Raw genomic sequence first — 26,482 nt, forward strand, 5'->3', positions numbered from 1 at the left:
CAAAGTAAGATTCTCACCAAAATGGGTGAAATTTTTAAAAAGACTAACAATACGAAATGTTGGTGAGGATACAGATTCTCAGAACTCTTATATACTGTAGGTGGGAATGTAAACTGTTTTATCTACTCTTGAGAACTAAAGTTGAATAAATCTATATACCCTGTTACCCAGCACTTTTACTCCTAATTATATACTCACAAGAAATGTGTGTTCCATATGTACACCAAAAGACTCAAATAAGAAAGTTTATCTAGTATTATTTACACTGACCATCAATTGGAAACAACACAAATGTCCATCAGTAGTTATATGGATAAAAAAATTGAAGTATATTCATATGCCAGGATTCTATATATATAGCGTAGCAACAAATGAATGAGATAGAGTTTCACACAGCAGCGTATTATGATTTCAGTGGTGTAAAATTAAAATATTCAAAAGTGATCTATAGTGTTAGAAGATACCTTTAGATGGGAGCATTGAGGTAGTGACTGGGAAGAGGCATGAGGGGAAGGAACTTAATGTGGCTAAGGTTCAGTTCTTGGCCGGAGTGCTGGTTACTCAGTTGTGTTCCTGTGATGATAACTTCTTGAATTTTGTACTTAGGCTTTTGAAAATACATTATATTACAGTTTAAATCACTTCAGTGAGATAAATATGGGTAGATTTTTTTTGTCCTGAATTTTTCTAAAATATTAGGAAAATAGATTCAGTTAAGAACATACTTGCTACTTTTTGCATAGTACTGTGTTTTTCTCTAATGTATCTCCAAACGACCAGTGATAAAGAATGGAATATTTGACTTTTTAGTCAGAATTTATGGACTTGTAATCATTCATGCTTTAGTACCAGTATTATTACTTATTTTTAAATTCTTATTCATGCAGCAGGGAACTAACCCTAATCTGAATTAATGAATGGGTTAACCTAGTATGCATAGTGTTAGTAATGTATTGCTATACTTTGTAGTAAATAAGATAGGGCATATTTGTTACTTTGCTGTATTTTGTTAACTGTCATATATTTTTGTTGTTTTAATAAAAAATTTCTTTATATGCTTATAATTTTCTGTATGTTAAGTTACCATAACATCTGTATCTTACATGTATCTTCTTTTGGGCATTTGGATAGCTAACATAAGAACGATTTCCTTAAATCCAAATTTCCTTTTGTTTTTTTGGCCAGTCTCTAGCTAAACTTAAATTCTATGCACAGTTGGATATCCACATGTAAAAGAAAAAAGTTGAACCCCTGCCTCATACCATATACAAAATTTTACTAAAAATTGATCATTCACCTAAATATAAGAGGTATAAAACTAAAACTTTTAGGGAAAAATATAGGGGTAATTCTTCATGGTCTTGGGTTTGGCGGTGGGTTCTTAGCTATGACACCAAAAGCACAGAAACAAAAGAAAAATAGTTAAATTGGATTTTATTAAAAATTAAAAACTTTTGTACAGCAAAGGATATTATCAAGGAAGTAAAAAGACAAACTACAGAATGGGAGAAAATATTTACAAGCCCTATATCCAATATCTGAAGTATGAAAAGGGTCCAGTATCTGGAATATATAAAGAACTATTATAGCTCACCAACAGAAAGATAAACAATCCAATCAAAAAATGTGCAAAGAACTGAAATAGAATTTTTGTAAATGACTACCAAGCATATGGCAAGATGTTCATCATCAGTCATTAGAAATGCAAACCAGGACCACATTGAGCTACCACTTCACACCCACTAGGATGTCTGTAATAATAATAAAAACTGAAAATAACAAGTATTGGCAAGGATGTGGAGAAATTGGACCCCGTGTGACCCTGGTAGAGGAGGGAATGGGGAGTTGCTGATTAGTGGGAACAGAATTTTCTTTCGGGGTGATGAAAGGGTTTTGGAACTAGATAGAGGTGGTGGTTGCATAACATTGTGAATGTACTAAATGGCACTGAGTTGTTCACTTTAAAATGGTTAATTTTATGTTAGGTAAATGTAACCTCAATAAAAATAAATAAATCTAGTACTCAAACACATTGCCATCATATATTAGTTATATAATAAATCAACATATAGTAGTAGTTGGTTTAGTTATGGATATACCTGGAATGGTGAATCTTATTTTTGTCACCTTTGATTTCCAGCAGTATTGAATGTGTTCTTTTGTTTTAGACTAACCTATAGGAATTGAATTGATTTCAAGCTGTTATTTATTTATTTATTTGGCTGCGACTCACAGTATGCCGGATCTTAATTCCCAGACCAGGGATCGAACCCTTGCCCTCTGCAGTGGAAAACAGAGTCCTAACCATTGGCCCACCAGGGAATTCCACAAGCTGTTATTTACATATCTGTTAAAGAAGTATATTCATTTAATCAGTGAACTTCTATTTATCATTTAACATTTTCCCTGATTTATCTAAAATATCTTTCTTTTAATATTTTCTAGAAATAAGTTTGGTTAACTGTTATAATTCTGCTAATGATGGCTCTATCGGCTTATAGTTAGAATTGGGGAGTTGGCTTTCACTTCTGGTGGTGTAATTACGTGATGTGCTTGTACAGTTTGAAGCCATATAGAGATGGATTTTTGTACCAAATGATGATGAGAGTTTAAAAGACTAAGCTATATTTTCAAACGATCCAAGGAAGCTGTACATAAATGATAAAACTGAAACAACAGCATTTTGTATTTTCATTGTTGTTAGATAAAATCAGATATTTTTAACAAGGGGCTTACCCCTGGCCTTCAGTGTTTTTTTGTTTTGTTTTGTTTTAAATTTGGCCTTTTATCAGTTTTGACTGCTGTTTGGTTTTTGCCAAGTACTTTCTTTTTTTAAAATTTATTTTATTTATTCATTTGGCTGCTGTTGGGTCTCGGTTGCTGCGCGCGGGCTTTCTCTAGTTGCAGCAAGCAGGGGCTACTCTTCATTGCGATGCTCAGGCTTCTCATTGTGGTGGCTTCTCTTGTGGAGCACGGGCTCTAGACACGTGGGCTTCATTAGTTGCACGCAGGCTCAGTTAGTTGTGGCTCACGGGCTCTAGAGCACAGACTCAGTAGTTGTGGCGCATGGGCTTAGTTGCTCCTTGGCATGTGAGATCTTCCCAGACCAGAGCTCGAACCCGTGTCCCCTGCATTGGCAGGTGGATTCTTAACCACTATGCCACCAGGGAAGCCCCTGGCCTTCAGTGTTTGTTCAAGATTCATAATTACTGGTTTCTGATTGATAAGAAATCTCATGAAATTATTTGTGGTCCTGTGATAGACATTCTTTTCAAAGACCTAGTAAATCTTGAAAAGCACTCAGTATTGCTCTTGAGAGCTTTCTTATTTTTGCATATATGCCTTATAATATATTTTTGCTGACTGCTGTATCATGAATATCTCATATGTGTGCACACGTGTCAAATTTAATACCCATTCTTAGTACCTGAAAGATCAGGAACTAAGTATGTCATTATGTATAGAACTATGCCTTTTTGGTGATAAAATTGTTTTTATTAACATGGCATGACATTGCCCTTAATCTTTTTTTCCCGGCATATTTTCTTATCTATTTCATAGAATTATTAAATGAAATGGTACTAATAAAATTCCTAATACAATGATAAGAGTTATAAATATAAGCCTGTAATTTTTTCATCTGTGACTAATCAATCTAGCCTCAGTTTCTCTTAAAAAAATTTTTTTGTCATCATGATTATTTTTAAATAAGTACATTAAATGGCACTAGAGTTCCTACTCATTTTTAGTTCTCTATACTTCAGTTTCAGAAAGTGATCTAGATATAAGACTAGATAATATTGTTCTCTGCTTAGAGTAAAATCATACATGATTATATTTGAGTAGAATACCAGCCCTAAAAGCAAAGGGTGGTGGGAAGACAGTAAGAAACAGGCATTATTTGTTGATCAGAAGCTTATTAGTGGTCCTCCTTCCCACCAAAGTAGAGTTTTTTTAAAGGATAGTTAGGATTATTAAATTATAATTTTAAAACAGTGCACGTATACACGAATAGTGTCTCTTTCTGTTTCACACCTTTCCAGCCTGACATTAGCTTTAAGAAATAGGAAAACCTAAACAGTTCTGATTGTTAGTAACCTAGTAAATATTTTCAAATAATCAGATGAAAAGTCAGTGCTGGAACAGAAGCCTTCTAAACCAGCTGCTCCACAAGTCCCACCCAAGAAGCCTACTCCACCCGCCAAAACCAATAATTTACTGCGATCTCCTGGAACAGTGTACCCAAAGCGACCTGAAAAACCGGTTCCTCCACCACCTCCTGTAGCCAAGTAAGTTTTATCTAATTTGAAGTTAGTTTATTGATTTACCTGCCTTTGACACAATTGGCCCTACTGCCTTTCTAAATGTCAAAGTAATTTTTAAAGTATTTGCTTTTCATATTTTTTGTAGAGACTGTAATCTGTGTTAAATGTTAATCTTATATTCATGCTAGGTGAATATACTCATGTTAAGCTGTTTTACATTTCTTATTTTATTATGATTGGTCTTAGGGTAGAGGTTTATGTTTATGGAAATAATTTTATAGACAAGAAAAAAAATCAGTATTATGGTATAACGTCTTTAGTGTCATTATTGTTATTTTTTTAAATTATTTATTTATTTGGCTGTGCCAGGTCTTAGTTGCGGCATGTGGGATCTTTTAGTGGCGGCATGCAGGCTCTTAGTTGCAGCATGTGGGATCTAGCTCCCTGACCAGGGATCGAACCCGGGCCCCCTGCATTGGGAGTGTGGAGTCTTAACCACTGGACCACCAGGGAAGTCCCTCTTTAGTGTCATTAAATCACAGTGTTAAAAGATGGTCATGCTTTACATACAAATGATTTTTGCATGTGTTTGATTTTTCTCATTTTAGGATTAATGGAGACGTTTCTACCATTTTATCAAAATTTGAAACTGAGCCAGTATCAAAACCAAAGCTAGATTCTGAACAGTTACCACTTAGACCAAAATCAGTAGACCTAGATACATTTACAGTTAGAAGCTCTAAAGAAACAGGTAAGTTAACATGTGGAAAGGTGGTGCATAAAAAGAAGTTGCAAATGTAGTTTTCAGAAACTATTTAAAATAAGAAAGTTGTGTATGTAATTTGTGTGTGGATAGATACAGTGGAAATTTATTAAAATTTTTAAAAATCTCTGAAGTTGAAATAGGAAAATGAAACTGAAAGAATATAAATGGGCAAGGTATTTATGGTTCACATAAACTTTCTCACTGGTCAGAGAACTGAGATGGATATTAAAAGATCAGTCATTTATCATTCTATCCCTTTATAATGGAACGTCCATACCATCTAACTTAAGCAGATGTGAGTGACATAGACTTTCAGTGCCAACACTAGATTATATTTAAGAAGACTATTTTTATTTTCCCACTTAAATCTGAAGATACTTTTGTTTCCAATTCTGGAAAATAGGCTTTCTTATGACTCTCTCTCTCTGTATATCTGTCTTATCTCAGCAGGCTTTACTTCTTTAGCTAAATATTATTCCTTAAGTTTTAGGACTGATTTTTCAGCCCATTAATCATCTTTGTCTCCTGGTTTTTTATACTTCTCAGTTGTAAAATGGAATACTTGAAACAGAAAAGTCTCTTTTTTTTTGCTTCAGAGAAGTCTTGATACAAGGTCTCACTGTTAAAGGCATTGCACCATCATTACTTTGTGGTAATGCTTATTTTATAGCACTTTGCATTCGTTTTTAGTTTTTTAACATTTTAAAAGCATTTTCTCATATATATTCTTATTTTAACACTGACTCTAAGAGGTAGATGCCATTTTCCCCTATTTTGCATCTAAACAAAGTAAGCTAAAGACACAGCAAGTGTTCAAGATCATGTAAACCAGAAGAGAACTCTTTAAATCCCCTTTATATAAAGTTCTCTGTGATTTTCTTTAAAAAAAAATTAATGTCAACGTACTTTTTAGCTTCAAGTTAACAGTTCTTTACATTTAAACTTGAAGGCCAGTTACACTAAGATTTTTTTTGTCACTCTATTGTAAAATGTGCTACGTATTACCTTTCAGATTTTTTAGGTGATTTTTTCTTCGTTCTCTTTAGTTTGTCAGTGCAAAAGCTCTAACCTAAGCATAGTCTCCTTCAGTTTTTTAATTGGAATGTCTTATAGATCTTTCATCATGTATTTGGAGCCTACCTGATCTGGATGAAGCCATAGTCATCAATAATTTCTGGAAATTGAGATGTTGATTGTATTTTAGAGACAGTCACTCAAATATATTCAGTATGTTTTTGGTGAAAATTGTTCTAATTTACTGTTAGTTAAATAAAAAACAAAAAAAAACTTCGTGTTTTTTTAAAATATCCTTTAATTTTTTTTAAATTGAGGTTGCTGGTAAAAAATGTAATTCTATTAGTTCTTACTGTTTTCTGTTTGATTTAAAATGTAGCTAGAAATGTGTTTTCAAAAGTAATAGAGAAAAAAAATTTAAGCACACACTTTTAACTCTGGATATCAAAAATCCATAGGTATTATCTTTTGAATTTCCACAATATTCTGCAGTCTTTATTTATCAGAAGTCTTAAATTTTGATGAGTCTCTGGGAGCTGAAAGGGTAATATTTAGAGCTTATTATTTTTTTTCTGTATTTTTTGTTACTTTGTATCATTCTTCAACATTTGCTTTATTTAGTTTTCTCAAAGTCATGGAAATTACCAAAATAATTTAAGTCAGTTAAAACAAATTTTCACTTTTTTTCCCAAACTTTATCTATATAGGATTACCAGCAAACTTTATTTCCTTTGGTACATTTCTAAATACCATGTAACAATGTCAGACTATTGGTGGTTGAAAAGTTCTTTTTCCTTTGTATTTTAGTCCCATTTCTTGTCTTATAGCCATAGCTATTATTTATTCTTCATTAAAAATGTGAGGCTTTGTGGAACAGAGTTTGAAAATTTCTAACTTCTAGTTTGCTTTTTTGTTTAAATAAATAAGGAAGTAATTTAGAGGTGCCGAGACACATACACGGTCAAAAAACTAACAGCTGATTCCAAGTTTCAGTCTTTATATCTTCCACTATCACACTGCCTTTGGTGTACTGCACTTACACCCTATAAAGTTCAGAAAATATAAATTTTGGAAATTGAGTTCATATTAAGTAGCAAATATTTACTGAGCAGCTGTGTATTCGCAGTAGTGTTTTGGGCACAAATAGTTCGCTAAGATAAAAGGCATAGCTGCTGATAGCAAGTAGCTTATGTCTCCAACCTCAACCTCAACTCCAACCTCAATTCCTTATTTCCTTTTTTTAAAATTAGAATATCATGTCCTTAGTACTTGTAGTATAAAAGTGTTTTACCTCTTCTTTGTTGGCACCTTATAAAAAAAACTGTGTTCTGTATTAGATACAGCCTCAAATTTGGCGTTAGATTGAGGCATGTTTTAATTTACATATATGGCCCAGTTTGAAGTTTTAAATTTTTTAAATGACATATGAAACTAGCCTTTTAACGTAAGTTTCAGAAAGTTTAAAACATACATGAAAATCTCCTTAGCGTTTAATTATTTTGTAAAAGAATAATTTGAGGTGAAATGATATAGTAGAATTTGCTGTTAAAAAAATGTGAGTTTTAAATTATTAGCTAATTGGTCATTGGCATGTTTTGCTTATTTTCTCACTTAACTAACAATTGAATGATCCATCATATCTATGATACCTATTAGAAAACCTGACATGGAAGTTGCTATAAAATGTAATTTCCCTTCTTCCCCTCCTCTACTGTTAATCACTTCTTAACTCTGTTTCTGCTCTTATCTATTAAGGATGTAAATTCCTTTCGTTACTCTCTGATATGATTGTATACAAACCCATATATAAACATATATATTCATGTGTATAAATACAGTCTTTTTGTTCATAAGAAAAACATTCCGAGAATACTCAATTTGTTTCATTTTTTTAAGATTTTTCATAAATATTCTCATATATGATACAAGATAGTACTACAAATTGCAGAGCTATCAGACCATGTTTTAATTTTTTTCTCTTTTTCCAACACTTCATCAAAAATTGGTTTAGGATAGTTTCATTGCTACTACAGGTTAATTGTAAAGTTCACATAGTCTAAGTATTTCTAAAATAGTAAATTTTCCAGGAAGTAAAATTGGTTTACAATTAGTTTTAAACTACAAGACAGAAAACTTAGTGGAAACATAGCTATTTCATTAAGAAAGCACAGTTGATGAAGTATTCTTAGAGTGTAGTATCTTATCCTTTTTCATTATCTTTTGTGATAAATTCTTCTTGGATTAAAGGAAATTTTTAGAGATACATTATTTGATCTGAAAACCTTCATTGTTAAATAGGGCAACATTCTTTCTCTTCACTTCTATTTAATAATTGATCTATTTTGTTTGAATTAATTTCCCAATATTTATTCATTTATTTCTTCCAGAAAGAATTTATGGTGAGATTTTTTGAATACAATGTTTACCTGTTGAGTGGTAGACACTATAAAAAGCGAGCCTGTATCTAAACTAGTATTAAAACAAAACAAAATACCATACCCCAAAAGGTAGAATTTACCTGGGAAATAAGAGCAGTAATTAAAATTTTTATTTTCTAATAATAATTTCCTTGATAATATCATTATAGAGAGTATCACTTAAGGCACTACTGTATTTTTATAGTGGGATATTTAAAAATAATATTTGGCATATTTTTTTTCCTATTATACCATACCAGAATCAAAATCGCCTCTTTTACTGTAACTACTATCATGTGCTGAGGACCAAAACTTTGACTAAAAGGTGGTTTAATTTCAGTTATAACTATATTAATGAGTTGTTAATATGTTGATTTATTACTCTGACCTCTAATTTTAGTACTAAAACATTCTTTTAGAAGTTGTCTTGGTGTTCAGTGAGTAATTTAAAGAAGACTTCTTTCTAGTTTAATGTATATTGAAATTAATACTAATAATTTTTCCTTTTGAAAGACAAAAGAATAAATCTAAAATCTAGTACACATCTTAATGTAAGTTTAGATGAACTGCAATATCTGCTAAACATTAAAATGGTTCTATTCATTCTACAACTGTTCCTTTTTCCTGCTTTGTAAAATAATTTTTTTGGTTTAGTCTTTTTTCTAGACATTCCTATCCTTGACTTTTCTTTCCAGATTTTGTTTCCTAGCCTGTTTGCCATGTTTCCCTTCTTACGTGTCAGGAAATTATCCTACCTTTCTCCATTTTGGTAAGATGACAATTTATAAAAGAAATAAAAATAATATAGTCAATATGAATAGGTGGTGCACATTGATTTTTCTTTGTAATTTTACTAAAGTGTACGTGTTTGTCTGTCTATTCTAACCCTTTTGGTTTTCCATTTTAAAACAAAATGAAATTCATATTGGAAATTTTTTCTTGATAGTTTAAAATACTCTTTTGATACAAGGTTATTTTAGTTGACAACCATAAAAGTCAGGTTTTTTCTCCCAAAATTTTATATTTATTTTAATATTTTAAAATTCCATGTCTTAGGCAATATGTAGACATGTAAATGGCTGGCAGAGTGACAATGTGATGGCAAGAGTTAAGTGATTGTCATGCCTTTTATGCCGTGTGTAAAATATAAATCCACTGATACCACTCGTAGGTAAATTTAAAAGCATTCAAGTATATCATGAGTCAGAAATGTGCACTATTTCATTTTACTAACCTAATGACTTAGTGGAGGACCTGAGAGAGTTTTAGAATAGTAAAATTACTTGTCTTGGTGTTGTGGCCCAAAACTGGACATACAGAAGACATTTATACATGAGCATGGTGTATAATTTTGTAAATCTTCCTTTTATTTACCCTTTTAATTTATCTTCATCTCTTCCTTTGTTTTTGTTTGTTTCTTTTTCTTTTTAAAAGTTGCTTAAATATGCATTTGAAAATAATCTCCACAGGCCAAAATGGACTGTACTTTTCAAGGTTTTTTTTGTAGGTTGTCAATACATATTTATCGATGTAAAAAACAATTTTTAACCCTTCAAACTATAGCATATTTTTAACATCTTTTAAAATATTGTTTTCTTTGTTTATGAAATTAACAAATGAGATATTTAAATATATGTTTAAGCTCAAGGTCTTTCACATTATATAATGCATTCTCCATTAAAGCCACTATGTTTCTTATTGTGGTTTGTTGTATATTATAATTATTTATAGACAATTATTGAACAACTCAACACAAAAATTAATCCAAGCCCATTAGGTTGCCTGTTGTGGTATATTAGCCTAGTGACTAGATCCAAGATAGAACATACAAAGTAATCCCAGAATGTTAAGATGGAAAAGAATTAACAGAGGTCAACAAATACTTACAGTTGTTACAAAATGTATATTGCCAGTTAGTGGTAACCTCTTCCTGTTTTACCTTTGTGTCCTCCATCCCTTTAAAAAAAAATTCTCTAAATAAATTACTTTGAATATGAAATTTGATGAGTAAGCTTTAAGGGCAGTAATGATAAGTATCTTTAGATTTCTTTTAAGAAATAACAATTCTCTGAGTTTGGACATCTAAATATTTGACAGAAAGCATTATAAACTTCCAAGCAATGGCAACGTGAAGAATGATTCCATACCTGGAAGACAAGGCAAAAGATACCTGCTGCCATAATGAGTGACGGCATATTGACTGTGATTAATAATCTTAGTTTGGAACCTGGGCCAAAGGAAAATTATAATGATAGTGGAAGTGCCAGGAATTAACCTTAGGGTTCTTATTACCACTTATAGATATCTGGGCTTCAAAATTAAAGACCAACTCCTTCAGCAAGGTTTTCTGGACCATCTAGAAAAAGGGAAGGTATTATATACTATTGTTTCAGAGATAGAAATTACCTAGATTTGTCCTTAAACTCAAGTTATTGGATCAAAGGTCAACCAGCCTTTGATAGTGGGGAAGCAAATGGATGATTTATGTAGCATTTTCCCTTGGTATCTGAATTGCCTTAGATTTATAACTATCGTCTGATTCCTACACATGATAATGTCTAAGCAGAAGTACAATGAACTATAAACAGGTTGAGTCCCAGCTACAGTATACTATGCACATACATATATGAAGACACATTAAATTACACTTTCACTTTACATTAAGAAATGCAATTGGAAAGCAGCAGGGTCCCAGATAAAATTGAGTTTAAAAAATTTTAATATTAGGATATTACTTGAACTTTAAAACACATTTCATAAGTTAGTTTTTTGATATGTTGTAATTAATTCTGAGTTGAAGAAGTAGATCATGTTTTTTTTTATAAGCAAGAACTTAAGATGACTGCTTTTTCATACTACTACAACTTGTGGTACAGATTTATATCTTTCAGTAAGAACTTTTGTTGAGGTCTAAGTCTCTGTTAAAAACATGAACTTTATATTGTTAATATATAAAATGTATCAGGTAAAGAGGATGTTAGTTTTTGAGGGTGAGTGTTGTTTTCCAAATGCATATGAAAAGCACAGGTCAACTTGTGAGTCTTGGTGGTGTTCTTTTTAATTTTATAGTTTGTTAAAAATCAGAGACGTTCTTTTTTGCCTTTTAAAATGTGCAGTTATCTCTTAATAGATATGTTTACTTTTATTCTCCAGATCTTGTAAATTTTGATGACATAGCTTCATCAGAAAACTTGCTACATCTCACTGCAAATAGACCGAAGATGCCTGGAAGAAGATTGCCTGGCCGCTTCAATGGTGGACATTCTGTGAGTTACATTTAGTATTATAAAACACAGAGAATTTAGTAAATCCAGAGTCCTTCTGAAGATAAGAATGAGGGAGGATTTATAGCTCCACTGAAGTTTAAAAATCAGGAAGATAACTATACTCAAGTGGCCAAGGGTTGTATTTAAGAGATATGGGGAAGAGACCTGTTCATTTCCACAGGACGTGGAATGGAAGGTTACAGAATCAGAAGCAGAGTTGTCCTAAGACCATAACCACAGAGCACAGTGTCGAGAGGGGACAGGGGACCTGTGTAATATACTTGTCCAAAAGCAGTAATTAGAATTGAGTTGTACATATTCACTTCAAGAAAGAATGAGAACATTTTTTTTCCCCCTGAAATAGTCAGTGTTTTTTTGTAGTACTAATCCTGGTCTCTAAATGTGTAACTTCTTTTTATGCTCTCAGTATATTGCCTGGGATACTGATAGTACTTCAGTGTTAATACATTAGCTCTTAGTACTATTGTGCTTTTAAATTACCTAAGTAGGGAAAATTTTTGTTGCTAATAGGCAAGCTGTTTTTCCGCCCTCAAGATATGCAAGTGTGTTATTCAGCATGAAATTATGTAAAATCCTGTTAACAATAATGGAATATCTGGAACAGTATCTGCTGAAAACAGTGATAAAAGTTACTTAGTTTATTATCTAGATGCTTACTGCCTTTTCTTTCTTTGGTGTTTTCTGTTTCTTGATTTAAAAAAAAAATCATTCAGCCAACTCAAAGCCCAGAAAAAATCCTGAAGTTACCAAAAGAAGATGATAGTGCCAACCTAAAGCCATCTGAATTTAAGAAGGATTCATGCTACTCTCCAAAGGTAAGGTGCATTTTGGTCTAAGATTTGTATAATTTGTAGCGTTCTTTGTGAACATCAAAATTGTGGAATTTAACATGTCCTTCAGGAAGAATTATTTCTTCTGCCAGGAAATAAAATAATTCCTACTAAAACTAAATAAAATAAAATAATTACTGTTAAACTTAAGTTACATTATTCTCTGTAGATCTTTTTTAGGAGAGTCACATTATTTTAAATGAGTAATACAAATGTTACATGTTTCATATTTTTTAAGGCATAGATCTATATACATTTGTTTCATTTCCCGTTAAACATGCACTCCTTAGGCAGAAGCCATCACTCTTTTACTCCTTATGTAACTTGGTGCTTGGCACCATAATAAGCACTGAATACACACTGGAATGAATGGTAGAATACATGGATTCTTCCGTCTATTACGTGGTGTTAAGAGTCTTTGCTAAGCCCTTGCCATTTTAATTTAAGATAGTATTACCACAACTGACACACATCTTATATTTGAGAAGATCATGCCTGTTCCTCAAATTCATTTCAAGGCATTTGACTGCTATTCATTTTATCAGATACACTTAATCTGAATTCTCTCAGCTGTTAGCAGTCTATTGAAATTTTACTTGCTGTTACCTAAGTGAAATGGTAAAAGAATGTCAGGCCATGGATCCATTTTAATGCCTCTTCTATGGACTTACTAAATCCTTCATAATTGCTTTTAATTGGAGCTCTCTGGATATTCTAAATAATAACTATTTAATATGAAGGATCAAAGCAGTACCTTAATAATGCTTTTATATTCTTGCTTCTAGATGTTCCAGTAGGTAAACCATAAGATAAATCTAATGGATCTTCTTTTCTCTCTTTTTTTTTAAATAAAGCCCGTGACATTTCTCACAAAAACCCTTAGTAATTACAAGTTTATTCTTTGGTCGTTTAGTGGTTTTTCCAGTTATAAACGTCAAACTGCTTTTTGGATTTTCAAGTTTTTTATTTATCTTGGAAGTATTACTTCAGTTATTTATCTCCTTGCAGTAAAAATCTTTTGAATTTATAATGTAATATTAAATGTAAATACAAATTTTCTGTTTATTATATGTTTTCAGCCGTCTGTTTACCTTTCAACACCTTCAAGTGCTTCTAAACCAAATACAGCTGCTTTTCTAACTCCATTAGAAATCAAAGCTAAGCTAGAAACAGAAAATTCTTTGGATGAACTTAAAGCTCAGATTGTTGAATTGCTGTGTGTTGTGGAAGCACTAAAAAAGGATCATGGGTAAGTAGCCCTTATTTTCTTCTTTGAGCACTACTTAACACATGTGTAAAGAATTCTTTCAAATTATATCAAGTAAAGAAGTAATCTGCCAAGTTTCTAGTATGAGCAAGTTTGTTTTCAAAGAAATTTTTATTGATAGTGTCTCTCTAGGCAAAAAAGCTTGAATTAGAAAACATAATAATTAGAAACTCTATTAATTCTAGTTATTCTAATTAGGAATTGGAAAGCTTGGATAAGAAAACCCAGCCCAATTATGAAAAAGGCAAACCAGGTAAATCAGAAAGTAGTAGCTCGATTATAGAATTGGTTCTAGTAGCTTGATTATAGAAAAATGGCTAATAGGCACATGAAAAGATGTTCAACATCATTAGTCATTAGCACATGCAAATCAAAACCACAATGAAATACTACTTCGCACCCACTAGGATGGCTATAATAAAAAATATGAACAATACAAGTGTTGGCAAGGATATGAGAAATTGGAACCCTCGTGCCTTGCTGGTGGGCATGTAAAATGGTACAGCTACTCTGGAAAACAGTCTGGCAGTTACTCCAAAAGTCAAATCTCATGTTCTCATATGACCCAGCAATTCCTCGCCAAGGTATAGTACTGCCCAAGAGAATTGAAAACAAGTGTTCAAACAAAAACTTGTACACAGATGTTTATAGTATTATTCATAATAGCCAAAAAGTTCAAACAATCCAACTGTCCATCAACTGATGAATAGATAAACAAGATGTGGTACATCCATACAATGGAATGTTATTCAGCCGTAAAAAGAAATGAAATACTAATACATGTTATATCATAGATGAACCTTAAACACATAATTTGAGGCTAGAAATGTCAAACATGGGTTAATTAGTCTTAAAAGTATTAGGAAAAGCCATTTTATTTTGGATCTGTGGTGTATCTATATATACATTTGGTTTTCTTTTCAGAGGACTTTGATCACTGTTTCTGCTGGGGTTGAGTTGGATATTTATAAAACAAATGGGTTGGGATAGGTGATTTGTAAGGCCTTTCTCTTAACTCTGAAAGTTTTTGATAATGGTATATGGTGAGGCATGCCTAAGTAAAAGTTAGGGACTTTTTAGAGCTAAAATAAATTTAAAAGATCACCTGCTATAGTCCCCTCCCTTCTTTTAAATGAAGAAATAAAGGTTTAGAGAGGTAAAGGTAATTATGTAAGATCACACAGCTCTTAAGTGGTAGAACTAGAACTCAAACTTGGATCTTCTGTTGATTTAGAGATCTTTTCTTATAAACATTATTATGTGAATTTTAAAATGTGTTAGCATTTTAAACATACTTCCACAAAAGCCCAGTAGGTAAAATAGATCAAAGATCAGCTAATCTAACTAAACTGAGGGTGAGGGTTCAGGTGCTCCTCCCCTACTCCAGCTTCTTCTCTGGCCTCTAAGAGTATCTCATGGAATATGGAATCTGGTATAATACTCATCGCCAGAGACCGTGTTACCACTGATTTTGAATTCACTGTTTCTCCTCCAATTCTTTGTTGACATTGGATTATTTATTTAAAAAAATATTGAGATTAACAACATGATGTATTTATAGTTTGCAGAGCACTTCTACAAACATCTCTTAGATAGGAACATAAAGTTATCTTGAACGCCTACTTAGGAAACATATATTATACACATTTATATCATATATAGAGAGGAAATTTGATACATGATATTTCTTGAATTCTTCAGTTTACCTTGGTTTAGGTTTGGCAAATTTATCCACAGTTTCTGCAGTAAGCACATTATAAACTATAAGTTCATTTATCTAGTAAATATTTATTGAGCACCTCTCAGGTACCAGTTAGAGAACAATCTGATTTGTTAATTTTGACATTTTGCATTTTTGATACCAAGTGTGCTATAATGAAAGAATAAATCCACATACAAATTGCCCATAGGTGCTCTTAAATAAGCTGTAGAATGAATAAAAATATTAATGACTTACATATATTATTTATCAGATATTTTAGAATTCTTTCCAAAGAGTATTTTAAAAGTCTTGAGTTCCTCTTAGAAAATGAAATGGAGGGGAAAATGACTATATAAAAATATACAAGGAACCTAGAAAAATGAAAACATGAGTTACAGAAGAGGGATTGTTGGCTGCAGTTTTTTGTTTATTGATTTGGATTTTAATGTAATAGTTAATTAAAAAAAAACAGAGAAAGGTATGTAAAGTCCAGGTTATTGTATTAAAAATTATAATTTGCCTTGCATTGTGACATATTTTCACATTCATTTTCCCAAATTATTTGGGCTGTGTGTCCTGCCTTGGAAATGAATGATAACTGAATATGGAAAATTACCTGTATTCACTTAAAAATTTCTTTATCTCAAGTTTGCCATGATTTTGCTGTGTTTTTTAACTGTTGTATTGAATCATTTCAACTAGAGAATTTGAATTTTTTTCTCAGTCAATATGGCTGTTTCCTTTCAAAGTTTTCCCTATGTTCTGGGATATCAGGCAACAGATCCTATTAACCTTAGTCAAATGTATATTGTTTAATCGGAAGACTTAACAGTAATAAATACTTTGTTTTTAGGAAAGAACTGGAAAAACTACGAAAAGATTTGGAAGAAGAGAAGGCAATGAGAAGTAATCTAGAGGTAATTCATTTCTTCCAGCATTGAGATTGTAGTCAGCATAAACTAGACATGTTTTTTCCAACCCAACTGGGTGATTGGTTCCGCTACAAATTATGCTATCCTGCTTTAGTTGGACACTCCCTACAGCTTGGTCGCCATTTAATTAATCTCTTGTTGACTCCCTGCCACATTCCATTCATTCATTCGGCAAATGTTTTTTGAGCACTCACTCTCATAGACACGGGGCACAAGGTATATACACTCATGAATAAAGCAAACATGGTTCTTGCCTCTTAAAGGTGTCTAGTTTTAGATCTTTTGCACTCAACACTCCTTTCTTGAGCTATAGTTCTCTTTTCTTCACAGTTAAACTTTTTTTTTCTTTTTTTTGCCTGGGGGCAGGGGTGGTGATGGTACTGGGATGGCTATAGATTTGCTGACTTTAATTTCTCACTGAATTGAGTTTACTTTGTAGCTAATGTCATCATCTTCACTCTCTGCTGATGACTGACAGTTTCAGAGTGAGGAAACTAGGGTTTGGAATGATTAAGTCAGCAGTGGAGCTAACATTTTTAATAGAAGCAGCCAGACTCCAGAACCTTTGCTCTTAGGGATTAAGTTACACCATTTGAACCAGGAAGTCACTTACCCTCGTTTAGCTTTAGTTGTTGAGATAATATGTGTGAAGGTATTTGGCAGATTATCAAAACTCCATTTTTACTCTTATATCTGACACATAACCTTTATTGGCACTCTCCTTTCTTTCCCTGAAAATACTCAATTTTCCCCTTTATTCAAAAAATAAAAAGCCCCCTTTTAGGTCTAGCTGCCCTCTTGATCTGTATTCTCTTTTCATTTGCAGTTCATTTGTTGCAAAAAAGAAAACAAAACAAAACAAACAAACAAAAAACAAGAAAAGCATACATTTACAGTCACTAATTCTTCACTTTTAGTTCAGTCCTTAACCCCTTGCATTTTGGGTTTACTGATGGCAACTCCTATGTCTCTTCGGTTTCTACAGCACTTCACATTTTTACCATCACCACCTTTTCAAAGTATGTCTTGGTTTATGTGACCCTGCATTCTTCTGTCTGACTTCTCCATCTCTCCTCACCTAAGTGAGGTGTTCCTTCAGTGTTGTGCTTAGGCCTCTTCTCTGTGCATTCACTCTTGGCTCACCTGTGTCCAGGAGTATCATAATTAGCTCTGGTGCATTTGCCATTGAAATCTAGTTCTTCTTTTCCCAGCTTCTGTCCTGAGTTTCCAGCTATTAGACTCCCTGGATGTTCCACTGTGAACTTAGACTTAGCATGTCCCCTGTCACACGTAGCACCTTCTTTTCAGATTCTGATTTTCTGTTTGTGTTGAAAGTTTGTTGTGCTTCTAGTCATGCAGATGTGGGACTTCTGTCTCTTCTAATTCCACTAACTTTTAGGCCTACTGGCTGTACTCCCTAACCGTTTTCTCTTTATTCTCACTGTTTCTGTCCTTTTCTCATGCTCTTATCTTCTGTTTAGCTTGTTGTTTCTCTCATTCTTATCTTGTCTTCCCTTGCTCAGTACTTTCGAAAACTTTCTATTACTTGCTGAATGAAGTTCAAACTTCTTGACTTGGCAAATGGTGTCTCTTATGTCCTGGTCCTAGTTTATCTTTCTTTCCTCACTTACTAATCCTCAATTGTCCCTTACAGTTAATTTGTCTGAATTTTTACTCTTACTATATTTTCATGGATTTTCCTTTTGTCTCACTTATCATGCCCAAGTTCTGTAGATTCTCAAGGCCCTGCTCAATCACATTCACTGAGTTGGCCACCAGTCTTCTGATTAAAAGCAGTTTTTGTTATTTCAAATTCATGTTTAGTTTTGTAAGAGATGAATAAGTAATAATTTTCTGTCATATCACTGTTCACATTATGTACTTATTTTGCCCATCTTCCATACTGTTGGAGGTGGGACCTTCTTCTGTTTCATCTTTGCCCATAGCTCCTAGCACAGTGCTATATACATATTAGATTGCTAACAAATTTTTGTCAAACTAATAAATGTTAGAAGATAGATATTAAAAATATATCTTCTAAATATATGTTAAATTCCCAGTGTGCAACATGGTAGAAATTGAAAAATTAAAAACAAATGTTTTTTGACTTTCATTCCTTATATTTTATACATAACACATATTCATATATGAAAATAAAGGAATAAGGTTAGCAAGAGGAACTAATACAATACTAAATTTGTATATATGACTTAATTTGTCATAAAAATCATGGAAAGAGTCAAATGAATTATTTATTTCTTTTTTGAAGAATTTCATTTGATTATATTTTCCCAGCAAAATCAGCTGTTACTTAGCCTCTCACTGACCTGTATTATAAATTTTTTTTTTTGGTGGGAAAAGTTCAATACTTAATACACTTAATAAGGCATTAGAGTCTTAGGATCATATGTTTAAAAGAGAAATTATATTTCTCCCCAAATTAAAAGTAATACTTTGAACTACTATAACATTAACATTATATAGTATTAAATTATACTGAGGAGTGGTACAGAGGACTAATGATGAACAATGAACATAAACATGCTAGAAGAGAAACTCCAGCAATGCAAGTATTTGCCAGATACCTAAATTTATGTGGCCAGCAGCAGTCTGTGAGGAGTATTACTGACTGTGTGCAGGGTTATTCTCCACCCTGACCCTCACCCCACCCGCACTCCCTCTTCTACCAATTTTTTTTCTTTCTGTTTTCTATGCATCCTCACGCACTAAAATTCATGCAGTGGTTAATGTATCTTTGGAATAGAGATGATAATAGCGCATCAGGCTGAAGATTGAAGGTATTTTGTCTCAATCCAATGCTACTAACATATTTGGCTAATAATCATATTAGTCAAAGAATAATATCAGGAAAGATCCTGGAATTAGCAAACCATTCTTGAATGGTTAGGATCCCTTAGGAGATTGTGAGCTTATTGAAATTATACTTTTTGACTGTAGCAAAATGCTCATCATTTAGTAGTGATCTATTTGTCAGAAGTTAGCCATAACATGTATTATTTGTATGCATTGTTGGGGAGAGGGATGATGCTATCAGGAGAAGGTAAGGCCTAAATGTTTCTACATGTAATGCAAGGTCAGAGATGATCAGAATACCAGGTAATTGGGAAGAGAGTACAAAAACTGCGGCCTTTAAAGCCTTAGACCTTACCAGTACAAGTTCGGCATGGAACCACTGGCATGGTGTTTAATCTCTTTGATCCTCAACTTAGTTATTTGTAATATGTCAAAGTTAAATAACTCTGTAGTTATTGTGAAAATTTAATGAATTTTTTCTAATTTTCTTCTAACGTTTCTTAAATTGTGAACTTCTGTTAAGCGAAGAATGTCTTCTACCTAACAGTGGAACTATTTTTAACATATTGACTGCATTTTATATATATTCCTGGGCTTTAAAGGCAATTTAATCTAGAACATACTGTTTACAGTTGAGAAAGCTGAGACCAAGTGAGGTTAAGTGGCTTACTGATATCACCTAAGCAGTAAGTGAAAAACATAGAACTAAAGTGGTCCTTTTAAAAAAAACAACAACATTCTGTATTGCCCCCTTTGTTTAATTATAGGTACGGGTACGTTTCTTAGTTTGGTTTCAAGGATACTCTTGTTTTTTGTAGGGCTGATTTCTTACAGATCTTTCAAATGCTCACGTTATTTAACATTGTTCTGGGTGAAACAACTGTAGCTGCTTTTTTGTTGTTGTCACCTGTCATTTAGGAACTTGCATTGTGACATTTTCATCTGTTGAACTTTTTAAATATTTATTACACCATTGGAAATTGGATTTTAGAATGGAGATCAAAATCTGGAGGCTTGAAATTATGATCAGCTCTTCATGACATAGGATAAAATAAATAAACTTTTCTAAAGTAAAGATATTTTATCTGTTGCCATTTAGGTGGAAATAGAGAAGCTGAAAAAAGCAATCATGTCTTGAAGTGACATGCGCCCAGTGTTCTCAGTGTTCCAGGGACTCAGAAGCAACACTATGAACTTCAACTGACTTGTTACTTAAAAATAACAAATGCTGATGTCGTGATAAAGAAATATGCGTATATGAACTATTATATCTATAGAAAAATGTAGGGGGAGGGTGAATTTTTTTTTATATATTTTGTTTTGCCAATATGAAAAAAAGAGGCCTTATTTCTTATGTGCTGGGATTGCAAACTCTTTTGTTTAGTTTGCTTGAAAATACTACTGAATCTGTATAAAAAGGAAAGAAAATTCACAATAGTTTTTTTTATTGAAACTTGTAGTATTATTTTTAAAGAGATCTATACTATAAATATGGTGATATCTTTACGAATAATCTGTAAAATATACCATTTGAGAGGGACAGTTTAGCTTTATAGTAACTATAGTCACTACTTTTCCCATAAAACATAAGGGATATAAACTTTGTATATATATATTTTTTATGTTTAGCTTCTTACCCAGGATTACACTGTTGTGCCTGTTTGTTTGCAGTTTGTGATACTCTGGGTGATGAAATAGGAGTTTCCTAGCTACAAACCAGATTACTCACCCGTGCATATAGTAATAACTGTAATGAACTAATCAAAATAATTTCTTCAACTTTTGGAATATTTTTTTATTGCTTGCACTATAGGATTCATAAAGGAATTTAGTTAAAATGTATTGGATTGTTAAATATATTGGGGAAAATATGAGCTATATTTTAAATTCATTAGGTCTAAGGAACTAAAAATGTCAATTTAACCCTTAACTTGTTGTGCCTAGAAACTACAGCACATATAATATGCAAACACCAGCCTATTGCTGTACTTTTCTGTTTATTTTACAGGCTCAAATGTTACTCATTTCATAATCTTGTGATTTAATTCTTCATGCCCCTCCATTTGATTTTTTAATAATGGTAATGTTAGAAAAACAAAACTCAAGAACTTTCAGAACTTCAGTGTGCAGTTTCATACTTTGACAAGTTATCATTATGTAAATACTCAGGTTTTACATTGTGTAATTTACCTACTAGACTAAACTAACTGGTGGAGATATTTGGGGCTGTCATTTAGGTAACCAGCTTTATAAAGAGTGTTTAGTAGGTCACAAAACGTAACATCACAGCTTACTTAAAACCAAATAGTTGGCCATATTCAAAATGCATTTTCACAAAGTGGGTGAATAGCAGTTTCTTCACGGTCACTTATGAACAATTGAACTTTTAAAAATGTTATCTACAGATAATATGTCTCAAAATATGTGGGTTTATATTGAAAGTAGAAAATTTGATCTTTTTTTGAAAAAAAATTAGATTTTAAGCTTTATTATAGCAAATGACTTTCAGATTTTGAGTACCATCTATCATGCTTCTATTTTGTGTTCTTTAAACCCCCAAACCAATATTTTTCCTTTAAATTTTAGTTTTAAAATACTGAAATCTTGTGTTAATGAAATTCTGTCATATTGTTTCAAATAAAAGTGAAATAGAAAATAATAGAAACTCCAATACATAATTACTTAATGGTAAATTCACAACTTAAATTAGTGCTTTTGGGGAAATCTGTGCATTAAGTATGTACATTCTAACTTCTTAAAGTCCTTGGGCTCTTGTGATGAGGTCACTGCTGAACAAAATTGTTTATTCCTGTTCTAGTGTTTTTAAATGACTTGTCAAATGAATGATTTCTTTCTTCTTAAATAAATTAGGTCTTATTTTAACACGAAAGTCTTCAGGTAGAAATAAAAACAATGTACCCTGGAAATCACCCTCCAGCTTTATGACTGGAAGATCTGATTAAGTGCTCCCTCCTCACCCTAATAACGGGGTAGGGGAGTTACCAGCAGATTTCAGGCTGTTCTTAAAGTTTCTGTTGGTCATTTTCTCACCAGTGCATAAAATCAAGATGGTCATGAGTACTGAGAGACATTTAAAGTGTTTGCTTGTATACTCCTCAGTCAGAATTGAAAAGTAATTCAAGTACTGTGTCTCTATTTTCTTGCCCTTGACCAAATAGTAAAGAAAAGAAAACCAAAATCAAAGGGAAAAAATGATTACTTTAGCAATTTACCAGTATTTGCTCTTGATATAGGAATTTTATTAATTCCTGTTTATAAAGTTCATATCATAAAATGCTATGTAATTATATAGCTTTTACTTGGGGGTAAATCTTTTTTTTTTTTTAGTGAATGAGTATAAATTACAGAGTAGAGGTGAACAGCATGGCATCTGTCATTGCCAAATTGGTAGTGAATGTTTGCTATTCTTTGAAAAACATAATATTACTAATTTTCCTAATTATATTTCAATATTAGGAGTATTGTGTGTGTGTGCGTGCGACCACCAAGCTTTGGTCATACTATAAAGCTGTTACCTCTTTACAAAATCTGAGTCTGAAGATAGGAAGAGAGAATGGGCCTGGTGTAACAGAGGATTCTCTTTTTATGCTTCTTACTGTGATCACAGAAAAAAATAAACCCAAGTGCTCTCTAGATGTGTTGGTAAACATTTTATGCTTGCATTTAAACTTGAAATGTATGAAAAGAATGAGACAATCAGTTCAAATCAGAAATGAGAAGTGTTAAAATTTAATGGCCTTGTTTTGCTGTAGCAATAAAATGACCAAGTGCAATGACTTGATTTAATAAAATCATCTTTTAGAAGTTGCTGCTATGAATATTTTTAGCCATAAAATTTTATCCTTGTTGTAGCCTGACTTGCCTTCAGTAACTGTTATGTAATGCAGTTGGTGTTGTGGTATTCTAACATTCCAAAAAAATAATAATATATATTTATGGAGAAACTCAAAACAGTATACTTCACTGACTTGTTTACAGGTGCTGTAAAGCGTGCTTCTCCCTCAAAAAGAAAATAAAGAATAGTATTGCCAGTTGTGTCAGTCTTTATTGGTTATTTTTCATTAACTTCAGCATATGCTGATTGCAGAGTATGATGAAAATTATTTTATATTACTTTGAGTTTTCCAAATAAAAGAAACAATGTAAATAGTAAAATAAAAGCATTCAAAGTTCTAGACCTATGTGACATTTACTGAACCTTTGTGAGTCTTTTCTTTCTACCTGGAACTGTGAGATGATAATTCCTACCTCACAGGATTATTGGGAGAATTGGGAGAATTTGATTTATATAAAGTACCTTATCTTGCCATAGAGTAGATTTTTTTAAATGGAAGCTGCTGATTTACTCTTCTCAAAAGCACCTTGTGGTGATGGATATGATGTAAATTAGGCACATGAGATTAAGAGAAAAGGCATAGTATGTCCTCTCCCCTTGATTTTGAATACAGCATCCCTTTCTTTGGAGGAGATACTGCTTTCATTTGTATGATATTCGAAATGGAGCTGAGAGTACTTTGCCCAAATTGAATTATTGACTCAGAGACTGAGATTTTAAACATTTGAAACAAAGAGCTAGTCTCAGCATGGGAGCTCTCCACAGTTACATTTTCCTGTCATCTGGAAAAAGCTGATTTGGAAGAACTAAATAGAGTATAAAGATATGGAGACAGAATTCAGAAGAATTTTAAGACTGATTACAGTCATTCCTGAAGCCCCACTACCCACCCATTGCTTGGTTCCTTAAGCATAAACTTGCACATAAACTTTTTGGTTTCTGAACTTGCGACTGGATGTCCTGGTAAATATAATACAAAAAACAAGATACAGTCATCCCCCCTTATCCACGGCAGGTACATTCCAAGACCCCCAGAGGATGCCCGGAACCGCAGACAGTACTGAACCTCACATAATACTATGTTTTCTCCTATACATACCTGTGATAAAGTTTATAAATAAGACACAGAGATTAACAACTAATAATAAAATAGAACAATTATAACAATATACTCTAGTAAAAGTTATGTGAATGTGGTTTCTCTTAAAGTATTTTACAAATATAATGCCTTTTCCATCCTAACTGAGCACTTGCCACACACCGTGGCCCTAACTTTTGCAGCTTGAGGTGCGACAGCACAACTAGCCCAAATTTGTTTCCTTCCCAATTTCGTGGATAGAAGATTCTTGCCATAGGTCTTAGCAACCTCAGCATGTGATTTTTTTTTTCTTATTGTCGAGAGCTTTCACTTTTTCACTTAAAGGAAGCACTGTTTGTCATACCTGAATTGCCAACATCACTACTCTTGTGCTCTGGGACCATTATTAAGTAAAACAAGGGTTACTTAACACAAGCACTGTGATTCTGCTAGTCTCCTAAGTGACTAATGGGCGGGACACGCTGGACAAAGGGGTGATTCACGTCCAGAGCCGGACGGCGTGGGATCATCATGCTACTCCAAGCGGCGTGTACTTAAAAGGTTATGAGTTGTTTATTTCTGGAGCATTTCATTTCATACTTATGGACTGCAATTGACTGCACGTAACTGGAACTGCAGAAAGCAAAACCGCGCATAAAGCGGCACCACTGTAGAGTCTGGAAGACATCAAGGCCCATGTACTCTTGCTGAGCACATACATGACTCCAGGCTTTCTAGAAATCGGGAAGATTTGAATCATGGAAAGGAATAAGACAGCACTATAAAGCAATATGGAAAATAAGTGTGGCAAGTCGTTTAAGTTAAAAAAAAATGTAGTTTGAAAATTTCTACTTGCTTTTTATTGGCTTTTACAAACACTGTGCATAAATTAAGCCTTGCAGGCAAATGATGGTAAAGTTTTGGGTTGTAGAGTTTTAGTGTTTGAGGGACTTTAGAGATTGTCTAATGCCTGTGCAGATGGTTTTGTCTGAAGGAACAATTTTCAGATTTAGCCCCATTGTAGGAAGTAAAAGCTGAACTCACACGGGTCTATTCGACTTGCCAATCAAGGTTCAAGAGACTAGACTGTGTTGGGGTGTGAAAATGTTTTTCTGAATCCTAACAATTATTGCTTTTATTTTTACCACTAACACCTTTATTGTGAATATGCTTGTATAAAAGGAAAATAAATTTAGAAATAGGCAACAATATTTTTTGTATAGAGCCAATAATTTTTTTTTATCACAGAAGGTGTTGTGGTTTTCATTTTGCGACTATTGGGTGGTTATTCTTTTCTATCAGCTTATAAGTGGTCTTTATTAGCTACATTTCAGTTCCTACAAAATTGTGTGAATAAAGTTATGAAAAGTAAAACAATATTTTAAGTGCACTGAGTAACTCAATTCTTTAATAAGGGCAATTGTTAACATTTCATGGTATAGTACATTTTTAGAAATATTACTAAACATTAACAGAATGCAAATACAATCTGACATGACATTTTTACTCTTATCCTCTCCCTTGAAACTGACTAAAGACAATAAATAGAATGAAAAATCGACTTGATAGATTGAAAGAGATTTAAGGAAATCTGTTTCTCAGGTAAGGAAACAACAACAATTTATAATAAAAATACCTCCCAAATGCTTTGAGATTTGGAACAAAATGAGGACAGCCTGAAGTCTGACATAAGGCTCCCCAGACCTCATTCCAGATGCTGATTTTCTGAAATGGCCATCTGATGGTCTTAGACCCGAATCCTCTACAACAGAATGGAGCTGTGGAACTGAAAGGGAAGCCACACCAGCTGTAAGCCCTACTGACTTGAAGGCTGAAAACCGAGGGGCTCCCAGGAAAGATAACAGGTTTGATGATAGGGTGTTTTAGGTAACAGTCCTGAATTAAAGCTATCGTTATCTCCTGCTCCTCTGCTCTAGTCAGCAAATAACTGACACCAGGCAAAGGTGAGCGATCAGGCACCACACACAAGCATCTTTATAGGTGCATGTGTTATAGTTAAATGTATTTTTTAAAAATTGTCCTGGGGCTTCCCTGGTGGCGCAGTGGTTGCGAGTCCGCCTGCCGATGCAGGGGACACGGGTTCGTGCCCTGGTCCGGGAAGATCCCACATGCCGCGGAGCGGCTGGGCCTGTGAGCCACGGCCGCTGAGCCTGCGCGTCCGAGCCTGTGCTCCGCAACCGGAGAGGACACGACAGTGAGAGGCCCATGTACCGCAAAAAAAAAAAAAAAAAAA

At 33.2% G+C, this 26,482-nt stretch overlaps 1 protein-coding gene across 3 annotated transcripts in view; it reads left to right on the forward strand.

Moving 5' to 3' along the window:
• CD2AP (CD2 associated protein) overlaps positions 1-23,496 on the forward strand; it is a 104,135-nt gene extending 80,639 nt beyond the window's left edge. For 2 of the 3 annotated variants that reach the window (XM_027127456.1, XM_027127458.1), the window contains 8 exons: positions 4,124-4,289; positions 4,874-5,016; positions 11,616-11,728; positions 12,463-12,564; positions 13,659-13,828; positions 14,045-14,099; positions 16,402-16,465; positions 20,394-23,496. In XM_027127456.1, coding sequence (XP_026983257.1) covers positions 4,124-4,289; positions 4,874-5,016; positions 11,616-11,728; positions 12,463-12,564; positions 13,659-13,828; positions 14,045-14,099; positions 16,402-16,458 — 806 coding nt within the window. In that variant the 3' untranslated portion in view covers positions 16,459-16,465; positions 20,394-23,496. The remainder of the gene's footprint in view (positions 1-4,123; positions 4,290-4,873; positions 5,017-11,615; positions 11,729-12,462; positions 12,565-13,658; positions 13,829-14,044; positions 14,100-16,401; positions 16,466-20,393) is intronic. The other variant, XM_027127457.1, reaches the window with a different exon arrangement.
• Positions 23,497-26,482: the final 2,986 nt, after the last annotated feature.

Source organism: Aethalodelphis obliquidens, unplaced genomic scaffold, assembly GCF_003676395.1.
Source record: "Aethalodelphis obliquidens isolate GAN/ISIS:26980383/991018 unplaced genomic scaffold, ASM367639v1 scaffold31, whole genome shotgun sequence".
NCBI lineage: Eukaryota > Metazoa > Chordata > Mammalia > Artiodactyla > Delphinidae > Aethalodelphis > Aethalodelphis obliquidens.